This window comes from Mytilus trossulus, unplaced genomic scaffold (genome assembly GCF_036588685.1).
Source record: "Mytilus trossulus isolate FHL-02 unplaced genomic scaffold, PNRI_Mtr1.1.1.hap1 h1tg000343l___fragment_2___debris__unscaffolded, whole genome shotgun sequence".
Taxonomy (NCBI): domain Eukaryota; kingdom Metazoa; phylum Mollusca; class Bivalvia; order Mytilida; family Mytilidae; genus Mytilus; species Mytilus trossulus.
The window spans coordinates 16,969-39,287 of record NW_026963333.1 but is presented as its reverse complement, the minus strand read 5'-3'; the positions used below and the strand labels follow the sequence as shown (position 1 = coordinate 39,287).

At 31.2% G+C, this 22,319-nt stretch overlaps 2 protein-coding genes across 2 annotated transcripts; both read left to right on the top strand.

Annotated features, from left to right (window-relative positions):
• Positions 1-2,816: 2,816 nt before the first annotated feature.
• Positions 2,817-5,228, top strand: LOC134701829 (putative cyclin-dependent serine/threonine-protein kinase DDB_G0272797/DDB_G0274007). The gene is made up of 3 exons (XM_063562947.1): positions 2,817-2,919; positions 3,331-3,387; positions 4,978-5,228. The coding sequence occupies exons 1-3, from the start codon at positions 2,817-2,819 to the stop codon at positions 5,226-5,228; spliced, it is 411 nt and encodes a 136-aa protein (XP_063419017.1).
• A 10,865-nt stretch (positions 5,229-16,093) lies between these two features.
• Positions 16,094-21,909, top strand: LOC134701827 (uncharacterized). The gene is made up of 8 exons (XM_063562946.1): positions 16,094-16,135; positions 16,537-16,709; positions 17,902-18,126; positions 18,848-19,047; positions 19,939-20,009; positions 20,421-20,501; positions 21,206-21,406; positions 21,756-21,909. The coding sequence occupies exons 1-8, from the start codon at positions 16,094-16,096 to the stop codon at positions 21,801-21,803; spliced, it is 1,041 nt and encodes a 346-aa protein (XP_063419016.1). The 3' UTR covers positions 21,804-21,909.
• The last annotated feature ends 410 nt before the right edge of the window (positions 21,910-22,319 follow it).

The window sequence follows — 22,319 nt, the reverse complement described above, 5'->3', positions numbered from 1 at the left end:
TACGACGAGAACATTTCTAAAATGTTGCTGGTATGTCTATGGTGTTCCTTACTTGGGAGTATAAAACTCATGCTGTTTTGAGATAGGAAAACGAAAGAACACCCAATGAGTTCTTTCCTGGTTACATTTGTCTGTTTTGACTACAAAAGTGTTAGGTCTGTCACTCACATAGGATGGTAAGTGATCCGCACAGACAACGGTGGCCGATGTTCTCATCAAAATTCCCTCTAGTGCCTTACCATAAATTGGTAAGCAAATCGATTTTTTTTTGGCAATTATAGTCCTCTCAACCTCGATGATGTGCAAAGACCAGTGCGCAATATCGACAAACGAGGGATGAAAGATACCAGAGGGATAGTCATACTCATAGATTGAAAATAAACTGACAACTCCATGGCTAAAAATAAAAAGACAAACAGACAAACTATTATATCCCCCTTGTCATCTACATATATTATATCTGAGGTTATACTTTCAGTGTCGGAACATTCGTCGCCCTCCCCTCCATTTCTTCAGAGGTGTCGACAACATTGCCGGTTTGACATCAGTTCGTAGTCTTGACGATTCTGCTGTTCAGATCAACCTGAATGAACCGTAGTGTCTTTGTATCGCCTCTTTAAAATTACAGTAATAAGAAGTCCGACTTAGACAGATACATCTATCGTCCTAGGGCCATGACGGGTTGTCGATATATGGAATTGTTAATGAGCACGAGGAAATGACAGTTTCTGTCCAGGGAAGGGTTATTTCAAACAAGTACAGCTTTTGTTTAACACCACTACCCACAAATTTCTGTGGTGAGTGCCTTCCGTAAATAGATTGTTGATCCTTGAATCTTTATATAAGTAACTGATGTGGTCATCAGATCATTCAAAATGGTCATATTTTTCTTCTCGGGGTTGAAAAATTCGTCGCTTTCTAAAATCTACCGTAATGTCACGAAAAAGGGCACTTGTGAGAAGTCAGAAGTCACCTGCTTCATAGTTTCTTATCACTTTTTATGTTATAACATTCGAAGAGTAAACTCATGTCTACCACAACAAGTTCTTTAAAACTTTATGTTCTGGTTACACAATATTCCTTTTCCTAATTATGATTTTGTAAGGACATAACTGCAAGCGATTTGAAGTTCGAAGTTAAATGTACACGTTACAACAGTACAAGCTTCATTTACAGAAAAAGCAATATGTATTCAAAGATACATGTACACTCCCCTTTTTTCTTCACTAAGATTCCAGATAATGGGTGTTTTTTGTTATTGAAAACAAGTTGTTTTATGTGTCAAATTTCCTATATGTGATATTTATGACACTCTTTTAGATATTAAAATTTATCACTATGACGTCAGAGCCATTGTTCTAAGGATTTTTTAAAAACTAACAGTAATATACACCTTAAATAACTGGTATTTTTTTAAAAGGTCGGTGATGTATACTTTTTTGTCTTATTTCAATGTGTGCAAATTTCACTCTGACTTGCAATTCTGTTTAAAAGAAATCACTGGCAGATATTTTTAACAATTAAAATAGTTCACTCTGGCATTTTTTTTTTCGGCGAGAAAGGATGAAACTCAATTCACAAAATTAACCAAATTAGAAAATATGTTGTAGAGTCATTATTAAATAATTTTGAATATTTTTTTTGGTGTCAGAAAAAACATTTGGTTCTGACTTTGAAATTATCTAAATAATCGTTTTTTGATATAACAAAATAATCGTCAATCAGGCGAAAAACATGAAATATTGAAGTTACAAAAGAGACAAAACGTGGTAACGGCCCATAATTTATTTTATCATATTTTGTTCCCAAAATCAGGAATACTTTGAAACAAAATTTTAATAAGAAAAACACTTTTAGAATGAAAAAGGCTTTCTGGTCTTTAATCTTCTACTCCCGTTTCAACTATTTCAGTCATTAACATCAGACGAGAAACAATACGAAATAAGAAAATACATTTTCAGATATTGGAAATAATATTTCCGTAAAGCATCTCATATGCCTACCAATATAGTGTTGTTTAATTATAAAGACACTTATTTTAATTTGTTTGTATTTGTAATAACATAAGCAACACGACGGCTGCCACATGTGGAGCAGGATCTACTTACCCTTCCGGTGCACCTGAGATCACCCCAAGTTTTTGGTGGGGTTAGTGTTGCTTAGTCTTTAGTTTACTATGTTGTGTCTTCTGTACTATTATTTGTCTATTTGTCTTTTTATTTTTAGCCATGGCGTTGTCAATTTTATTTCTATCTATGAGGTTTACTCTCCCTCTGGTATCTTTCGTCCCTCTTAATTTGAAACAACTTTTATGAAATTTGGGTCCTCAATGCTCTTCAACTCTATACTGTATACACGTCGCAGATGAGTCTTATGTAGACTAAACGCGCGTCTGGCGTATCAATTTATAAGCCTGGTACCTTCGATAACTATTTACGCAATTGTGGTATATAGTCGAGAGAAAAGATTGTCCAGTTTGTTATCGTTACTTGAAATATCAAAGGAACAGTCAAACTGTCGGTAAGTAGATCCCATGGGATCAAGGAAGCATTTTGGGTATTCAAACGAATTTTTAATATCTCATTCCATGCAGTTATATATTAAAAATAAGAATGCCCTATTAAAATGTTTGCTGCGTAGTACAGGTATCTAGTTTAAATGATGAATATTTCAAACCTAATGGAAACATTGTTTTGCATTTCTAATTTTTATAGTAACAGCTTGATAATATGGTAATTTACTGTCATTTATAGGGACGAATATTTTAACATAAATATATAAAACACAATTTACCAAGTAAAATTGTCATTTTCAAAATGGTTTCAGTGGTAGCTGTGACTATCTGTATAATCCTACTCTCAGATACTTTATTTGCAGCTGATGTTAAACATGACGATAGAGATGAGAGATCTTTTTCGGGTTAGACATTTATTGATATAACAATATCACAAAACTTTCCACTTGGCTATGAAAAAAAACTGCAGATAGGACTACTCTCCACAAGAAACCAAATGAAATAGTCACAAAGAGTTAAACAACTAAAAGTTATCGTACGGTCTTTATCATTGAAAAAACGGAAATGACAAATATAAAACAATTCAAACGAGAAAATTAATAGCCTGATTAAATGCATACAAATCAGATCTTTGTATCTTTAGAAGAGTTTATGAAAAGGTTTGATGCCAGAATCAGTGTTGTTTACAGAGGAATTTGTATACCTTTAACTGTTGTACTAGTTAATATGGTTTAATAGACGAAAGGTAATAAAAAAAATGTATAGAATACAATGAAATTCATTGGTATCACTCATATAATGTTTGTTCAATTTAGGTATGCCTTCACCATATGCATGGAGACAACATGTAAACAGAGAGCCCAGTATTGCAAGTAAGATTATATGCTTACATAACTGTCGAATGAAATACATAATTATGAGACCATTTATTTGTATCTGTGTTGTTTTGCAGTAAATGTTTTATTTTAATTCTTAATTTAATGATTAAAAGGGCATACATATCCTGTTAAAACTAACTAATTTTAAGTTATATCAAGGTATAGTTATCAATCAATCTAATGGCTAACCAAATAATTCGTTTTGATATTTAAAATTTAGACTAAGAAATTTAATCTTAAATGTTAATCTTACCTTTGATAACTTTTTAATGAATGAAAATGGCTGTTAAATAAATATGTGTAGGATTAAGCTCTTTGTCATTTCAAATGAACCATTCCTTTTTTTTTTATTAACTTTCATAATTTGAATAAGATTTTAAATGCAAACCTTTATCCATTTTGGATTAAATAGATTAAAAGCTATTGCATTATTTTGTTACAAAATAAAATCGAAAAAAAAACAATTATATCAATACTGCTGGTGGACGTCTCGTACCCCAGGGTATCAACAGCCCAGTAGTCAACACTACGCTGTTGACCTGAATATCGATAATGTGGTATTTTAATAAATTTCCTGTTAACAAAACTTTGAATTTTCAAAAAACTAAGGATTTTCTTATCCCAGGCATACAGTGTAGATTATCTTATGCATATTTGGCACAACTTTTGTAAATTTTGGATCCTCAATGCTCTACAACTTCTTTACCGTCTGGCTTTATAAATATTTTGATATGATCGTCACTGATGAGTCTTATGTAGACGAAACGCGCGTCTGGCGTACTAAATTATAATCCTGGTACCTTTGATAACTATTTAAACTACTGGTGGGTCGATGCCACTGCTGGTGGACGTTTCGTCCCTGAGGGTATCACCAACCCAGTAGTCAACACTTCGGTGTTGACATGAATATCAATAATGTGGTCATTTTTATAAATTTCCTGTTTACAAAAATTTTCGAAAAACTAAGGATTTTCTTATCCCAGGCAAAGATTACCTTAGGCTTATCTGGAACAACTTTTTTTGAATTTTGGATCCTCAATGCTCTACAACTTTGTACTTCTTTGGCTTTATAAATATTTTGTTATGAGCGTCACTGATAAGTCTTATGTGACGAAACGCGCATCTGGCGTACTAAATTATAATCCTGGTACCTTTGAAAACTATTTGTGGACGGTATAATTGAGTTTTCCGATTATAAAAAAAAAGTTATATTCATTGAAAATATAACGATATCATCAAGCTATTAAGCTGCCCATACTTTTCTTAACTGGTCATCTTTACTTTCAATATAAAGTTGTGCCACAACACTGTATGTTTATTGGAATAACCTGTTTTTATTGGTCACCTTTTACATTATACAAATGAATAACATATCTTTTGTATGGTCATTTCATAAGGTCTCTTTAACAATACATAAAGATATTTGAAATATTGAATTCTGCTTATCATAAAAGTGTCAACGCTTTGTTAATCAACTCTATCATTGCTATGTATCATTGAAGTTGATAAAATCACAAAATTCCTTTGAAACTATTTACACACTTACTGTTTAAAAACACTGGGTGTTTATTATATGTTTGTTAGATGTAGGATCCTTAGCGGAAACCCAAACCAATAAGAGGAGACTGTATACACATGCTCTTGGAAGACATATTAATAACAAACGTTTGCAACAACAGCAGCAACAACAACAGCAACAACAGCAACAACAACAGCAGCAGCAACAGCAGCAACAGCAGCAACAGCAGCAACAGCAGCAACAGCAGCAAAAACACCAACAGCAGCAACAGCAGCAACAGCAGCCACAGCAGCAACAGTCGCACAAGCAGCAATAACAGCAGCAGCAGCATCTCCCCCTTTATCTATATAACAGACCAACTGACTTGCTATTCATCATGAGACTCAAAACTCACATTCCAATATCATGACCTGTATATTTTTCATTAAACAAAATACCAAACCTCATTTCAATCGTAATTTTGTCAATAAAAATCCACAAAACACTTATTTCACTGACTGACAAAAAAGAAAAACCAACGGTGATAATAAATGTTTTGCATGTCTCTATATTCAATGTTAATTCGTTCTCTGATTTTAATATTGATTGGTAAACTACCATTGGTGACACTCCAGACACCGGTGTCACTTGATCTATGAGAATTTTTGTCTGAATCACAGTTGTTTTTGTTTTTGTTCATACACGACATACTAGTAAATGAAAAAAAAAACATGATATAAGCAAAAGTTTTATTTTGATCTATATTACACGAATGCTGATAGATTGTTTACCAAAATATCTCAATGAAAATAACGAAATGAGTTTTCTGTTGTTAACATCGAGGCCATCCGATGAAACGTCATTCAGTACATCTGTCATCCTGATACTCTGACATCTCATTTTCACGTAATAGGCGCAGTACAATCCACATATTTCCGAAAAGTTGGGTTGAAATGGACAGCGAGAAAAACAGTACAGGGGTCGATTTACGATGAGAACATTTCTAAAATGTTGCTGGTATGTCTATGGTGTTCCTCCTTGGGAGTATAAAACTCAGGCTGTTTTGAGATAGGAAAATGAAAGAACACCCAATGAGTTCTTTCCTGGTTACATTTATCTGTTTTGACTACAAAAGTGTTAGGTCTGTCACTCACATAGGATGGTAAGTGAACCGCACAGACAACGGTGGCCGGTGTTCTCATCAAAATTCCCTCTAGTGCCTTACCATAAATTGGTAAGCAAATCGATTTTGTTTGGCAATTATAGTCCTTTCAACCTCGATGATGTGCAAAGACCAGTGCGCAATATCGACAAACGAGGGATGAAAGATACCAGAGGGATAGTCATACTCATAGATTGAAAATAAACTGACAACTCCATGGCTAAAAATAAAAAGACAAACAGACAAACTATTATATCCCCCTTGTCATCTACATATATTATATCTGAGGTTATACTTTCAGTGTCGGAACATTCGTCGCCCTCCCCTCCATTTCTTCAGAGGTGTCGACAACATTGCCGGTTTGACATCAGTTCGTAGTCTTGACGATTCTGCTGTTCAGATCAACCTGAATGAACCGTAGTGTCTTTGTATCGCCTCTTTAAAATTACAGTAATAAGAAGTCCGACTTAGACAGATACATCTATCGTCCTAGGGCCATGACGGGTTGCCGATATATGGAATTGTTAATGAGCACGAGGAAATGACAGTTTCTGTCCAGGGAAGGGTTATTTCAAACAAGTACAGCTTTTGTTTAACACCACTACCCACAAATTTCTGTGGTGAGTGCCTTCCGTAAATAGATTGTTGATCCTTGAATCTTTATATAAGTAACTGATGTGGTCATCAGATCATTCAAAATGGTCATATTTTTCTTCTCGGGGTTGAAAAATTCGTCGCTTTCTAAAATCTACCGTAATGTCACGAAAAAGGGCACTTGTGAGAAGTCAGAAGTCACCTGCTTCATAGTTTCTTATCACTTTTTATGTTATAACATTCGAAGAGTAAACTCATGTCTACCACAACAAGTTCTTTAAAACTTTATGTTCTGGTTACACAATATTCCTTTTCCTAATTATGATTTTGTAAGGACATAACTGCAAGCGATTTGAAGTTCGAAGTTAAATGTACACGTTACAACAGTACAAGCTTCATTTACAGAAAAAGCAATATGTATTCAAAGATACATGTACACTCCCCTTTTTCTTCACTAAGTGTCCAGATAATGGGTGTTTTTTGTTATTGAAAACAAGTTGTTTTATGTGTCAAATTTCCTATATGTGATATTTATGAAACTCTTTTAAATATCAAAATTTATAACTTTGACGTCAGAGCCATTGTTCTAAGGATTTTTTAAAAACTAACAGTAATATACACCTAAAATAACTGGTAAATGTATTCTTTTAAAAGGTCGGTGATGTATACTTTTTTGTCTTATTTCAATGTGTGCAAATTCCCCTCTGACTTGTAATTCTGTTTAAAAGAAATCACTGGCAGATATTTTTAACAATGAAAATAGTTCACTCTGGCATTATTTTTCGGCGAGAAAGGATGAAACTCAATTCACAAAATTAACCAAATTAGAAAATATGTTGTAGAGTCATTATTAAATAATTTTGAATATTTTTTTTATGTCAGAAAAAAACATTTGAATCTGACTTTGAAATTATCTAAATAACCGTTATTTGATATAACAAAATAATCGTCAATCAGGCGAAAAACATGAAATATTGAAGTTACAAAAGCGACAAAACGAGGTAACGGCCCATATTTCTTTTATTATATTTTGTTCCCAAAATCAGGAATACTTTGAAACAAAATTTTAATAAGAAAAACACTTTTAGAATGAAAAAGACTTTCTGGTCTTTAATCTTCTACTCCCGTTTCAACGATTTTAGTCATTAACATCAGACCAGAAACAATACGAAATAAGAAATTACATTTTCAGATATTAACTGATCCACAACCGACACATTAAAATGTATGAAAACTGGAAAATGTATAGCAATTAATTGGAGATGTGATGGATACGGTGACTGTGGTTGTGGTGATCAGTCTTACGAACAAAATTGTACTGGTATGTAAATAAAATATTAACGGTCGAAAAGGATCTAGCATTTACTTCTCTCATTATAATTGGTTCTTTCTACATTCATATTTGCCTATTGTTATCACGTTTATTCTATGTATTCGTAATTGATTACCCTCCCAGACAACCCTATTATTTCTTACAATTAATTTTAAAAATCAGTTCGATAGAAAAAATACCAAAAAATGAAGCTAGTACACTTTATACACTGAAATATGAATTCAAAATGTTCATTGTCAGATAAGGATTGAAGCATATTCTGTCGCATTATATTTAACTAATATAAATATTTGCCCTAAGAATAAAAATTATATCTAGCGTTTTTCATTTTTTTAGTCTTTAATAACTGCATATATAGAATGAACAATGTGCTTTCTTTATAACTAGCGCCAAATAAATTAAACCTTTGGTAGTAAAGTGGTGTTCAATTTTTAAAATAGAGACTATATAAATAAAGGTAACAAACATAATCTGAGAAAAATGAACTCCAAAGCAGGGCAGATCGACCGGGTGAGTGTCTCGCTCTATACATGCACAATCTTGATTATTTTATGTATTGAAATGGGTAGATTTTGTATGGTTGTCAGTAATTATCCAACCTCCAGAGACCAACTAATGCAAAATGAAAACATAAATAGCTAACCTTCAATACTATGAGTAATTAACCAGTTGGTATTAATTGACTTATAAGTATTTGATAAACGTCCTATCTCAAATATAATATATTTAATGTGACATAAACTTTATGCATTAGTTTTTGTTTCTCCTTTAACAATTTTTGTCTTTGTTTCTTGTTTGACAAACGTTAGAAGTGTTGGGAAAGTGTTGATATCACACAAAACTGTTTTATTGGGATCATTGGTAATATCTGCTCCCTTTTCTATGGCCATCTACATTTCATAACATTTTTACCATTCAAATTCGTGCAAAGACCCCAATGCATTTAAATTTGCAAAATAACGTAGTTATGTATGTATTTAAATGAGGGACTTCTGTTCTGTTGTAATTTCACCCGAGTTAAACCTATCATTGTGTAACCAAGGAACATTTTACTTGTACATGTACTTATTGTACAAACGCTTTAATAATCCGAGTACCCAAAAAAATATGTAAAGAAAAAAAAATTGGACAATTATTAACATATGGCAACACATGACGAATCTAAAAAAGAAAATAGAAAAATGGAGCTTCAAATTTTCGAGGCATCAACACTATAAAAAAAAGTTTGTTATTTACAAAGAATACGGTATTCCGTTGATTGCTTTATGTATTGACTGGTCAACCTTGTTGTATCCTTTCTGCTTCCACTTATGGTTTGCTTATCAGTTAAAGAGGTGTATACATATACAATATAAGTATGTTATCGGTCGGAAAAAATTAAAAGGGAAAATCACAAAAAATGAACTCCGAGGAAATTTCAAAACGGAAAGTCAAATGGCAAAATCAAATGACAAAACACATCAAACGAATGGACAAAAACTGTAATATTACTGAATTGGTACAGGCATTTTAAAATGTATAAACGGTGGATTGAACCTATTTTTATAGCGCTAAACCTCTCATATGTATGACAGTCGCATCAAATTCCATATATCAATAATTATGCGTGAACAAAAAAGACATAATAGGTAAAATTGTCAGCAATCATCGTCGTGTCACAATCTCGATCAGAATAAAAACAAACAAATGTTTAACAAATATCTTTGTATGAGATTTATAAAAGATCTCAATCCTTCTCTTTTTAAAACTCTCTGAAGGGACAAACATAGGGTTTATAAAAAAAAACTCACAAGACAAATCCCTTTATTCTGGAATATGGGAAGACTAATCAAAAGCAAACATCACAATATTAACCAATACTGTAACAAAAATTTCTACCAGTATCTATCAAAATCCTTCAATTTATACCTTTAATGAAACCCTCAATGAAATAAAATGCAAACTCAGGAATATCGTATAAATTAAGATAGATTAACACCACAAATTCGGCACTTAAATATCCTTTTAAAGAAATAAAAATATGTTGATAAAAAAATATCAAACATTTTAATGAATTCAGTTTATGAACTTTTAGTGTTCGTCAGGATGTCTCTTCCGAAGCAAGTGTCACCCCTTACTTAAAAACTTTATATCTTTCTGATTGATTGTTGTTTGATTAGCGTCATTTTTCTAATTTGATTTAAACATTATCTTTTATCAAACAACTTTATAGAATAATTCATTTGATTTCTGTTAAAGTTTGAAATAAGTACTAGTGTAAGGGTTAAAGAGATATTTTATTTTACTATTGCACAAAAAGATGGAAATTTAATGTACTTAAAGAATATTTTATTATCCAAAACTTCTTCAAACAACCAGTGATGTTTCACAGGAACTTTGTAGTCAGATTTCGTTTCACAGAAAAAAAGTTCGTGAAGCCGACAATAAAGTGTTTTTTATATGGACACTTATGCAATTGGGGTATCCTGCCCAATTCAGTTTGTTATCGGGATTTGAAATTCCAAAAGAACATCCAAAATGTCGATAAGTAAATATAATGTGATATATATGTATAATATTAAAATAAGTATGCCCTTTTAGAATGTTACAAAGGATTATATTTAGTTCAATAAATCAAACTTAATTTCAGAATTTTTTAAATTTATAACTATTAGAGTAAGTGCTGTATAATTTTTGAATTTACTGTTATTAGTGACAAATATCATTTTAACAATATTAATATATTATACACAATTTTTCAAGAACATTTATCATTTTCAAAATGGTTTTAGTGGTAGCTCTGACTATCTGTTTAGTCGTACTCTCAGATAACTTATTTGCAGCTGATGTAAAACATGACGATAGATCTAAGAGAATATTTCCGGGTAAGACATTTATTGATCTAACAATATCACAAAACTTTTCACTTAGCTATGAAAAAGAAGATGCATTACAATTACAAATAAGGCAAATCTCAACCATAAACCAAATGATATAGTCACATAAAAGATATCAAATAAAAGTCATTGTATGGCCTACAACATTGAGCAAAACCTGAAATGACAAATGTAAAACAATTCAAACGAAAAAAAGTAATACAATATGATAAACAGCAACATACGGCAACTTCTTAATTTCTGACTCTTGGCTTGGGACCGGCACATACATTATTTTGTGGGGTTAAACATGAAACTGGTGAGTCTTGTGAAGAAGAAACTTGCGTCTGGCGTAAAAATGATAATCCTGGTACCTTTGATAACTATTAACGGTCGCCCTTCCCTCTTTTATTACCTTCGACAGTATACTAGTGATGTCATATTACAACACACTTTATAAATAAATTGAAAATGGCAAAACTCAACAAATCGAAACGAAGCAGAGAAAAACAAGTATAAAAAAACAAAGCGGAAGTAACGGGGATTTATATTACATAATATTAATCTTTTGTCTTAGACTGAAATATAAAACAGTATACATCGAACATCCAAATGATGTAATATGAAGACAACATTCACAGTTAAAGAAAAATATGATCTTGTGACATGCCACAATACATGTATGGATTTATTGTTGAACCGTGAATGTGTACATGAATATGTATAACACAAACACTACAATCCATTAAAGTCTGAAATTGCCTATATCTTTACTCGACTGTACTGATTTGTACTCAACCAGTCTGAATTGGTCTGACTTTTACTTGACAATACTCGACCCCAGTCTGAACCATACTTGGCTTTACTGATTTGTACCTGACCCTTATCTTTGCCGTTGAAAATAGTCTGAACTATTACTTGACCGAAACAGTCTTAATTCATTCTTGATTTGTACTCGACCTTTTTCCAGTCTAACCCATACTTAACCAAAGGTCTGAACAGAACTCGATCAGTCTGAACCATACTCGACCAAAAACTTTCTTAACTGTTAAAATAAAATTCTTTGTAACAAAGTTTATAAATTGTTTTACCTTATATTGGAAATACATCTATTATTATATTTAGGATTAAAAAAACAATATATTATATATAATTTATATCAAAAAGGGATCAAATAAAATAAATAAATAAAATTGTTTTTCGAGTAGTGGTGAAATATAAAATATAACCTCTGCTTGGGGCAAACTCATAAATAAGATCACACCTGGTCAGAGGTATTAAATTCTAAATATTTTTTTTCTTCAAAATTGCAATATCCTGTTTAACTGAAAATACAAGTCATTTCGAATATACAAGATAAGTAATACACGAATTTAAGAAAATAGGGCTTTTTTTTTTTACCTAAAACACACATGAACTGAGACATTTAGACCATATTAAAGTGCTTAATGAATGCCATGTCTCTAATTTGACAAAAAATACTTGAATCAATTGAAATAAATTTTTACTGTTACTTTGGAACAGAATTCCGTTTTTAAAAAGGTTATAAAGGATCGCTATGGAAATTATATTATCATGATTATATTAAATTCTTGGTTTGATAAAACAAAACAATTGAGGTCTCATTTTAAAAAAATATATTAAGTTGTGTTCTATACTATTTTATATAAATATTTATGAATAAAATTCACTGCATTATTATCTAAAGCCAACTGACAACATTAATCTTTATTAGGCTTAAGTTTATGGTGAAAATAGTCAAATTGGCATAAAATACTTAAGAAATATTCATAAAATTTTGAATAATATTGAAAATATATGTCAATTCAATTTTTAGATTATTTGATCAGCTTGTTTTACTTGTATTTTAAAGTTGATATATATTATTATGTAAGTATTGATAATTATCTTACCTCCTATACATTTCTAGGAATTTGATTGGTAAAGAGCGCCCTCGTGGAGACCGTGTATATTCAATATTAGGTTAGTTGGGAGGCGGGGCTTATTCCATACACGGTTAGTAGTGTAATTACGTCCCTTTATATTCCTTATAAGGTAGTAGGGGGCGGGGCTTATTTCATACACGGTTAGTAGTGGTGTTACATCCCTTTAGAAAAGCAAAACAGTAATCTTTAAGGTTTCCACAGACGGAGAAAGTGACGATAAAGTAAAATTAATTCAGAAAACACATTTAAATATAACAAGTTGTCATTGTTGGCATCATGTTAATGCTAGATGTATTGAAGACTTGCTCATTTTGATAGGTCACTAGTCTTAATTTTATACGTTAGGATAGTCGGTAAGATAAATTCGTTACATAGTGTGCTAGTGACGTAATCCCTCTCACCCCATATGGAATTTACTGACCCCATATATACCGTATTAGGTCACTAGCATACTATGTTACGAATAATATTGTGTTGAAGTTATATTATAATTAATTATTGTAAAACGTTAATTTCAATACTATATTGATATAAAAAAGAAGATGTGGTATGATTGCCAATAAGACAACAGTCTTGTACAGATATAGGCCATTTCAGACTTTTACTGGTTTGTAGTAATAATTTACTGATTACACAAAAAAGGAATACATTTTTAATATCAAGTTGTTGTTAAACTTTCATTTTTATTAAAAATATTTCCTAAATTGATACAATTCAGTTGATAGATACAAAGAATATATCTAGGTTGGTTAAGACTTGGTCGAGTATGGTTCAGACTAGGCTGAGTATGGTTCAGACTAGGCTGAGTATGGTTCAGACTAGGCTGAGTATGGTTCAGACTAGGTCGAGCATGGTTCAGACTCGTATAAAATGGTTAAGAGCTTGTCAAGTACATATTCATCTACCAGTACTCCATCATCGAGGCTAGCGGACTGTCAAGCTGACCAAACTGGCCCTGAAAGCAGCCGTTGTGAAGAATAAAGACCAAAATAGTAAACAAACCAAAACCTACTCACCACAACCAAGATGGCGGCCTCCATACTGCGACCTCCACTACTTGTTCCTGACCCATGGCACCAGAATATTTAAAGCTCACCAAACGCCTTCGGGCACCGAGCCGACCATGCGAGGGCTGAAAAGCCAGTCAAGGTCGTTAAACACTTCCATATATAAGTACAAATTCAGACTGTTAAGTATGGTTCAGAAAAAATGTGCTTTGCTGTCACGATTGAAATAAGTTTTTAACAGGTTCCACCATACACACAAACCAAATATTTGTATATACATGAGAGTTTAGGTAAGGGTTTAACACATCTTCAGTTTTGTAAACCTAGGAGTTTGTATACTTTAAATATTGTATTAGTGAATCTGTGTTAGTGGACTGTAAATAGTGGCAAAGTTTTATAGAATAAAATGTTCATTGAAATCTTTCATATTATGTTTCTTCAATTTAGGTCTGCCTTCACCATATCCATGGAGACAACGTAAAGTAAAAATACACCGACAACCCGTTATTACAAGTAAAGGTATAATTATACTTATTTAACTGAAAAATGCTATATATAACCTTTTTGTGGTGTTTTGCAGTCAATGTTTTATTCTAATTCTTAATTTAAAAAGTTTAAAGCGCATGTGTCTATATGTCCTGTTGAAACTAACTAACTTAAAGTTAAATAATGTATAGTTATAAATGAATTTAATGGCTAACTAAATTAATTGTTTTGATATTTAAAATTTAGACATAGAAATGTAATATTGTATGTTAATCATACCAATATACTGACTGTTAAATAAATAGTTGTAAGCTTAAGCTCCTTGTAATCTTAAATGAACCAATGGTGTAATTTAAATATTTTTTTTAAGAACAAACATTTGTCCATTTAGATTGAATAAATTGGAAACTATTGTGTTATTTTGTTACAAAATATAATCGAAAATCCATTTATATCAGTACTTTTAGTGAACGGTATAATTGCGTTTTCATTTTGCAAAAAAGTTATGTTCATCAAAAACATAAGGATAGCATCAAGCTATTAAGCTGTACATTAGTTTTCTTAACTAGCCACCTTTACTTTCAATATAAAATTTAGCCACAACATTGTTTAGCCTGTTCTAATGGGTCACCTTTACATGATAGAAATGAATAACATACCTTTTGCATTGTCGTTTCATTTCGCGTTAGGTGTCAGACAACCAATTGAAAATTCCTATCTATTCAATAAAATTTTGCCAATTTTCACAGCTTTCTAAATATTTTACCTTAAGTTTAACTTCAAAGAAATCAGGTATATCTTAAATTGTACATGTATCACCTTTCTACATGCCAATTTTTAACCAATGGTTAAAGTCTTATAAGAAAATTCTGATCTTGAAAATACAGGTACTACCAAAATAACTGGTTTTCTGGAAATCTTAAATTAGTGGACTATATAGTGCATAAATCCTAATTTCTTATTGCAATCTCAAAGACAAGTGAATGTTTGCTCAAAAGAGTCTAAACATATCTCCCTTTCACCAAAAGTTTCATTTCTGCATATTTGTTGGCTAGTGTTAGTAAACAATGACATCAAAAGCATTATTTTGTGTTAGAGTAGGACTACTTTCACATACGTTCTAAATTGGAGGGAAATGGTGGTCTGACACTTTTAACGGTTAGGATTTTGTTTATTGGTATGTTTTGTATGATTGTTAGTAAAATTCCGAACATCCAGAAACCATATAATACCGATAAAAAACAACAATATGTAACCTTAGATAGTATGAGTTATTGTCCAATTGGTATTAATTGAACAATGCGTATTTGATTAACTTCTCAACTGTCTCAAATGTAAGTTATTTAAAATGAAATCACTCTCTGTGCTTTTTTTTTTGTTTCTCCTTAAATGTGTTCGAATATTTATTCATAAACGTCCTAGTTTGACGAACTTTAAAAGAGAAGGAACAGTGCTGATATCACACAAAACGTTTTTAATAAGGTTATTGGTAATTTCTGTATCCCTTTCAATGGCCATCCATTTTTAATAACATTTGTTGTTCATATAATGTCATTCAAAGACCCCCATGCATAGAAAATTGTAAAATATTATAACTCTGTATGTATTTATTGAAGAGACTTCTGTTCTGTTGAAATTTTAACTTTTTGTACATAAGGAACATTGTACTTGTACTAATTGTACAAACGCTATAGCATACTGCTCGTGTGCATTGTAATTCATGCGTGAAATTATGTGCAGTCAAATAGCCCCAATCCACCTTAAAGAATGGATGGTCTTGTTTGTTATTGTGATTTGAAATATCACAGGAACACTCAAAATGTCGGTACGAATATCTCATGGGATCAAGGAAGTCATTTGGGTATTTAAACGATTTGTTAATATCTCATTCCAAGCAGTTATATATTTAAAATAAATGTGCCCTATTAGAATGTAGCTAAGGCTCATATCACGTTAATAGTTCAAACTTGATTGCAATTGTTTTGACATTTATAACTATTAGAGAAACTGCTGGATAATTTTTGAATATTCTGTTATTAATGACAATAAACATTTTAACAATATTAATATATTATACCCAATTTACCAAAAAAAATCATCATTTTCAAAATGGTTTTTCAACATGTTCAACTTATACTTTCGGATAACATATGTTTTTAAGTATTATTTATTGGACTTTTGTAATTTAATAAGTACTTTTTGAAACTATGATTATTGTCCATATCATTTAATTTAAATGTGTCCATATTTCTTTACAAATAGGTAGTGAACTCCAATACTGGTCCTGGACAAACATTAGCTTATGCTCTATGGCACAGTAGTACAACAGTGAACCAGGTTACAGTACTATGGCAGGATGGTAACATGACAAGATGGAGTAATTACACATCATATAAATGGTTCCTATGGCATTATACAGATTTAAATAAGATCAGGTAGATAACTAAAGTATAGATTTAAAACGGAACACCAAGACATCTACAGATATTTTTATATCTATAAAATGGGATTGTTGAAATGATAGGTTCATTCTTTATGCAACTTCAATACTGACTACATTGTATGTCAGCACTTTCATCAGTATTTGATGGATATATATTTATGGGTATTTATATCACAAATTTATTTCTACAATATTTCATACCTTACTTAATGCATGTCACAGTTGGACTATACTTTGAATACTATATTGGCTGCAACCTCTTGTTATGCTTTATTGACACCACTGGAAGGAAAAAGAGGTAATAAATATCGATAAATATATCCAATTTGCCTGCTTAGTTGGGTTTAATTTTGGAGAACTAGAAGACGATTTTACTTTTATGCTTTAATTATTGTGGACAATTGATGTGCAACTTTTAGTACATTTAAATGAAATGTAAATTAAAAAAAATGATAACACTTGGGTGATTTCTTTCAAATGCAGGCTTCATTTACCTGTGTATAATATGACACAGGTTTTTTCAAAAGTGATGATTTTCAAAAAATTGTTAACATTTCACAGTGGTATCATACTTTTACTTTGTTTAAACCTGTTTTTTTTTACTTTTGACCTTAATTATTTATCCCTTATAATTTGTATTTACCATGTATTTGCATTCAGGTATCACAGAACAAATTTATTGTCGTTCATTGTGTGTTAATTTACGTTTTTTGATTGAGTTAAGCTTTCCAATTGATAATTGATTACGTGTATTTTTATGTTGTGATGTTATATTATTGTTTCAGATAAGGGAGAAGGTTTGGTACCATTAAAACATTTAATCCCGCTGCAAAATGTTTGCACCTGTCCTTAGTCAGAAATCTGATGTACAGTACATGTAGTTGTCGTCTGTTTATGTAGTTCATACTTGTTTCTCGTTTCTCGTTTTTATATAGATTAGACCGTTGGTTTTCCTGTTTGAATGGTTTTACATTAGTAATTTTTGGGGCCCTTTATAGCTTGCTATTCCGTGTGAGCCAAGGCTCTGTGTTGAAGGCCATACCTTGTCCTATAATGGTTTACTTTTATAAACTGTTACTTGGATGGAGAGTTGTCTCATTGGCACTCATACCCCATCTTCCTATATGTATCAAAACCCAGAACCAAACAGAGCAAAACGTTATAATTTTTCATAATCATTTCAGATTCCAATTGTATGATGTAGATTCATTATTAGCTGACAGTGGTGACATCTATGACACCAGTATAACTGGAGGTCGTGTTGGAGTGTACCAGTTTGGCCAGGAATCAGTTTTATGGTCTGATCTGAAGGTCCAGTGCCTCCCCAGAGACAATAAAGCTTTGTATCTTGATGGAGTGGATGATTATATTGTACTTACCAATATCACTCGTTTAGACATTTATCAAAGGTGAGAATAGATATAAAACCTTGTATTCAAATTATTGAATTTCATTTCCATGTCCTTATGGTTTTAGTGCATAATAACAAATAATGTCTTCTGTTGTAATTGACATGTGAAATATTTAATTCTTGAGGTATACAAACTGTCAGGATTTTCCCCAAAAAAATATATCTGAATTATAACTACTTTGTAACTTAATTTCTTTTAAACCCAAAATTCGCCTTTTAACAAAAAAATCAAAAATTTGGTATGTAGGAAATTAGATTGAAAGATTAAAACATAAAATCAGTATTTAAAAAAATTGAAATCACATCAAGTGCTGATGGCAAAGGTTATATGACAGACACAGGATGCTTATCAGTAGTTTCATCGCCTTTTTAACTTTGCATGCTTTTTAACTTAAATGTTCAGTCAACACTTTGAACTGGCTTGATTGTATACTACTGTGGAGTCAGTTATTTTTTCATGGGTACCAATTTCCATGGATTAAGGACATAGTAAAATTTACTTGGATATTTGATTTCATGATTTTACAAAAGTCTTCAACAAGCCTATAGAAAATCTGTACTTCATTTAACATTTTATTGCATGGTTCACCCGTACCCACAAAATCAACAAAAGTGGTATCTCATGAATAATAATGAATCAACAGTGATAAAAATATTCACTGTTCCTTATTTTGTTTAAAACAATCGATGTATTAAAAAGCATTTATTGCTATTAACAGTTTTTCCGTTGGACTATGGATTAAGATAGACTCATTGGCAGGGGGTGATATGCCATTATTTTGTACAGACACTAGAACTATATGTTTATGGTTAGATGGAGGTGTTGTACATGGATCTTACGGAAACAATGCAGTAACATCAACATCCACTATCAATACAAACCAATGGATCAGTTTATTGTACATATATGATGAATCAGGTGAGATTATACTAGAACGTTCAAATGAGATTAAAAAAGAAATGTCAGGTGGTTGTTTGCTAGTAAAACAAATTATGTTTTTTATGCTTTTTTACTTAAAATCAATTGATTGAGCTACCTTGTCTTTCAGGCTTGCATTCAATATCGTAGCAGCTACATTAACATAGGGCTACATAGATTTTTGACAACTGAACAAGTAGCTTGCCTAGCTGCTTCAATATTTATGTAGCAGCTAGGCTAGCTACACATTCAATAGTCATAAATCTACGTAGCCCTATATAGCCGCTACGATATTGAACGCTACGCATGTAAGGTTGTTTTGCTGGTAACGCAAATTCTGTTCCTCATGGCTTACTACTTCAATTTTGAACCAATTGATTGAGCTAAAGGAAACAAGAATTGAAATTCAATCAAAATCTTAAACATGTTCACAAAATGTGCACTTGCATTTGCATAAGGTCTATATCTATCGGACACAGCTCACATCTTAAATAAGGTTAAACAAAATGATTAAATTTTCCATTCCTGATAAAGTATAGAAATGCGTTACATTTGTCTCCTAGAAAATGGAGAGCTAAACTTTAGTAATAGGTTTTTATTACGTGTGGACATACCCATCCTTGATGATGAAAAACGTGCTGACCTTGATCGGTAATTTTTGTTTACTAATATCATGGAGATGCTATCTTTTTAAAGATTGAATAAAAAAATCTTTTTTTTTTCAAAAGGAGAACTATTAATACTGTTTCTTTTTAAAGATAAAATGGGACAAAAACTTTTCAAATATATTTCAAAAATATATTTTTTTAATTATATACATCAGGCGTATTTTTCGACTAAAGATTTTATGATTTTATTTTAAAATAGACTTGTTGTCTTAATTTTTTATAGAATACTTAATGACTTTGTATGTGAATGGAAACTCAGTTGGTGTAACTGGTGATGTTTCTCCTATTGACCTGGTGAGTTTAATGGATTTATACATTTAATATATTTTTAAAGACACAATTTATAAATCTGCACACGACAAGGTACATTGACTTTCTTCATCATTAGTTAAAAATTAAAAATATCTATCTACTCAAGATTTAGTTGATTTTATAGTCCTGAAAATGGAAAAGTTATATAACATTCACAGTACTAATATCGTACTTGATTCTCTTTGCATCATCTATTGTTTGTCTGTAGTCTTCTTTCATTTTTTCATCTCTTTCAGTTTATTTTTCGATTTATGAGTTTGACTCTCCCTCTGGTATCTTTCGTTTATCATTTAATGACAAATTTAAAGGATCAATAACCTTGCTGTCATCAAATTATATATGCATGCAAGATAGCCATCTTGAATTGAATATTATAATAATTATATTTTTTAGACACAATATACCACAGATGAAGACACTATATTTTACCTGGGGAAAAACACCAATAACTTCTATAAAGGCAATGTTGATGAGGTAAGAACATTAATAAATCTCACTTTGAGTCATAATTCCTCTTTGCTCCTTAACTTAATACTTTAACCTTGATCACTGATTTAGGTTCTGTTCAAGTCTGATCTGTAGCATAGAGTGTGGATTGAGGGTTCTTAATTTTTTTTTAATTGTTTTTTCAAAGCATTTTTCTATATTTAGTTTGCCCATTTTTCGGTTTTATTTCTGATTTGGAATCTGTTTATTATCTATTCCTTTTTTATTTTATTTTTTTGTCTATTCTTTTTTATCTATTCTTTAATTTAAATTTTAGCCCTCTATTTTGCTCTTTGTGTCCATTATTCTCCATTTTATTAACCCAATATAGACCCTCTTTTATGGAATACATAAAGACAACAGTAGTAGACTGCTGTATATTAGTCATGTTACTGGATTAAAAAAATCAAGGTTTCAAACTGAAACCAAGTGAAACAATGGAAACACTGAATTGCAACAGAAACAACCATGAACATACAAAGAACCAGACTATTTTATAACAACTGCCATACTTCTTACTTGGCTTGGGATTTAGGGTAGTTATTTGACTTGGTGAAGAAAAGAGTAAGTTTTTTTTCAAGAATAAGACTTTTAAAACTAAGAGAAATGTTCAGATTAGTAGTTGGGAACAGTTTATAAAGACTTTATATTTTAAGACCCTTTATGTAAACCAAGGTTTGGTATTATTCCAGTTTGTGTTTTATAATGTGGCACTGCTAGGAACAGAAGTAAATGATCACATCCATTTACCTTCAATCACAAAATACCCAACATACCACAGATATGGGCAGCTATACTATAAAATGGATCAGACTACTGGTGCCCTGTATCTGAAAGATGAGGGACTACTTGAGGTACCAGGTCAAATATATGGAAGTCCTATTTTTGAAGATGTAAGTTAAATGTTATTTATCTATTTTTGATGTTTTTACCTGTAAAATATTTGACATACATATTATTTGATTTACTTGAAATATACCGAATCCTATGCAAAAAAACTGCACTACAAATGGTAAGAGCTTAATGCATATAGTCAAAAGCCAAAGATGAGTCAATATAATGAGAGCAAACTCCTATTTGCTGGTCCCTTTTTTAAATCAAAACAGTTGAAAAAAACAAAATGAAAAGCATTGAGGATCCCAAATGTAAGTACTAGTATGTATATTGCTGTGAAATATACACTTGGGCAAACCTGTTAAATAACTGATGTAACTTAATTGGTATATTTTTATTTTCTTGCAGAGCCTCCAGGATTATAGCAGATTTAATTTAGAATATCCAGATAATTAGCAAGGACATTGATTCACCTTACTTATAAGGAGAGAAATTCCAGAAGAAAATATTAAGATATTTGAGAGTGATGATACTACTATGGGCCACAGCAATTTTACCTTGTTTGAAGAACTGTTATTAGATATATTGAATGAAATAAACTGAATCTGTGATATATTTTATATTTTTATGGTTATATTTTTAATAATGTTGATTGTTATACATTTTTATTTAGAACAAACATGTTATAAAAATACAATTTATTTTATAATAAAAATCATTTGTATAAAATTATTACTTCATATCTTATTTTTAATTCACTTTTGTGATTAAATATAAAGAGGGGACTTGATATTATGAAATTACAGATTAATGAAGTGTAGGTGTAAGGATTTTATTTTTAACTGGATAGAGGTCACAAACAGACCACCAAATTAATTCCTTGAAATTGGCTTGAATTAGCTTTTTTCGTAACTGTGAATTCAATAAGAATGCTTCTTTCAATACTCTTAAACAATATTGGAAAACTATTAA

Bases quoted from the DNA above. Each gene is read 5' to 3' on its own strand.
- LOC134701829 (XM_063562947.1), top strand. From the start codon at position 2,817: ATGGTTTCAGTGGTAGCTGTGACTATCTGTATAATCCTACTCTCAGAT. The intron at 2,920-3,330 runs GTTAGACATTTA...TGTTCAATTTAG, and splicing joins AGATGAGAGATCTTTTTCGG to GTATGCCTTCACCATATGCA. The intron at 3,388-4,977 runs GTAAGATTATAT...TATGTTTGTTAG, and splicing joins CAGAGAGCCCAGTATTGCAA to ATGTAGGATCCTTAGCGGAA.
- LOC134701827 (XM_063562946.1), top strand. From the start codon at position 16,094: ATGTCGGTACGAATATCTCATGGGATCAAGGAAGTCATTTGG. The intron at 16,136-16,536 runs GTATTTAAACGA...CTTTACAAATAG, and splicing joins GGATCAAGGAAGTCATTTGG to GTAGTGAACTCCAATACTGG. The intron at 18,127-18,847 runs GTGAGAATAGAT...TGCTATTAACAG, and splicing joins CGTTTAGACATTTATCAAAG to TTTTTCCGTTGGACTATGGA.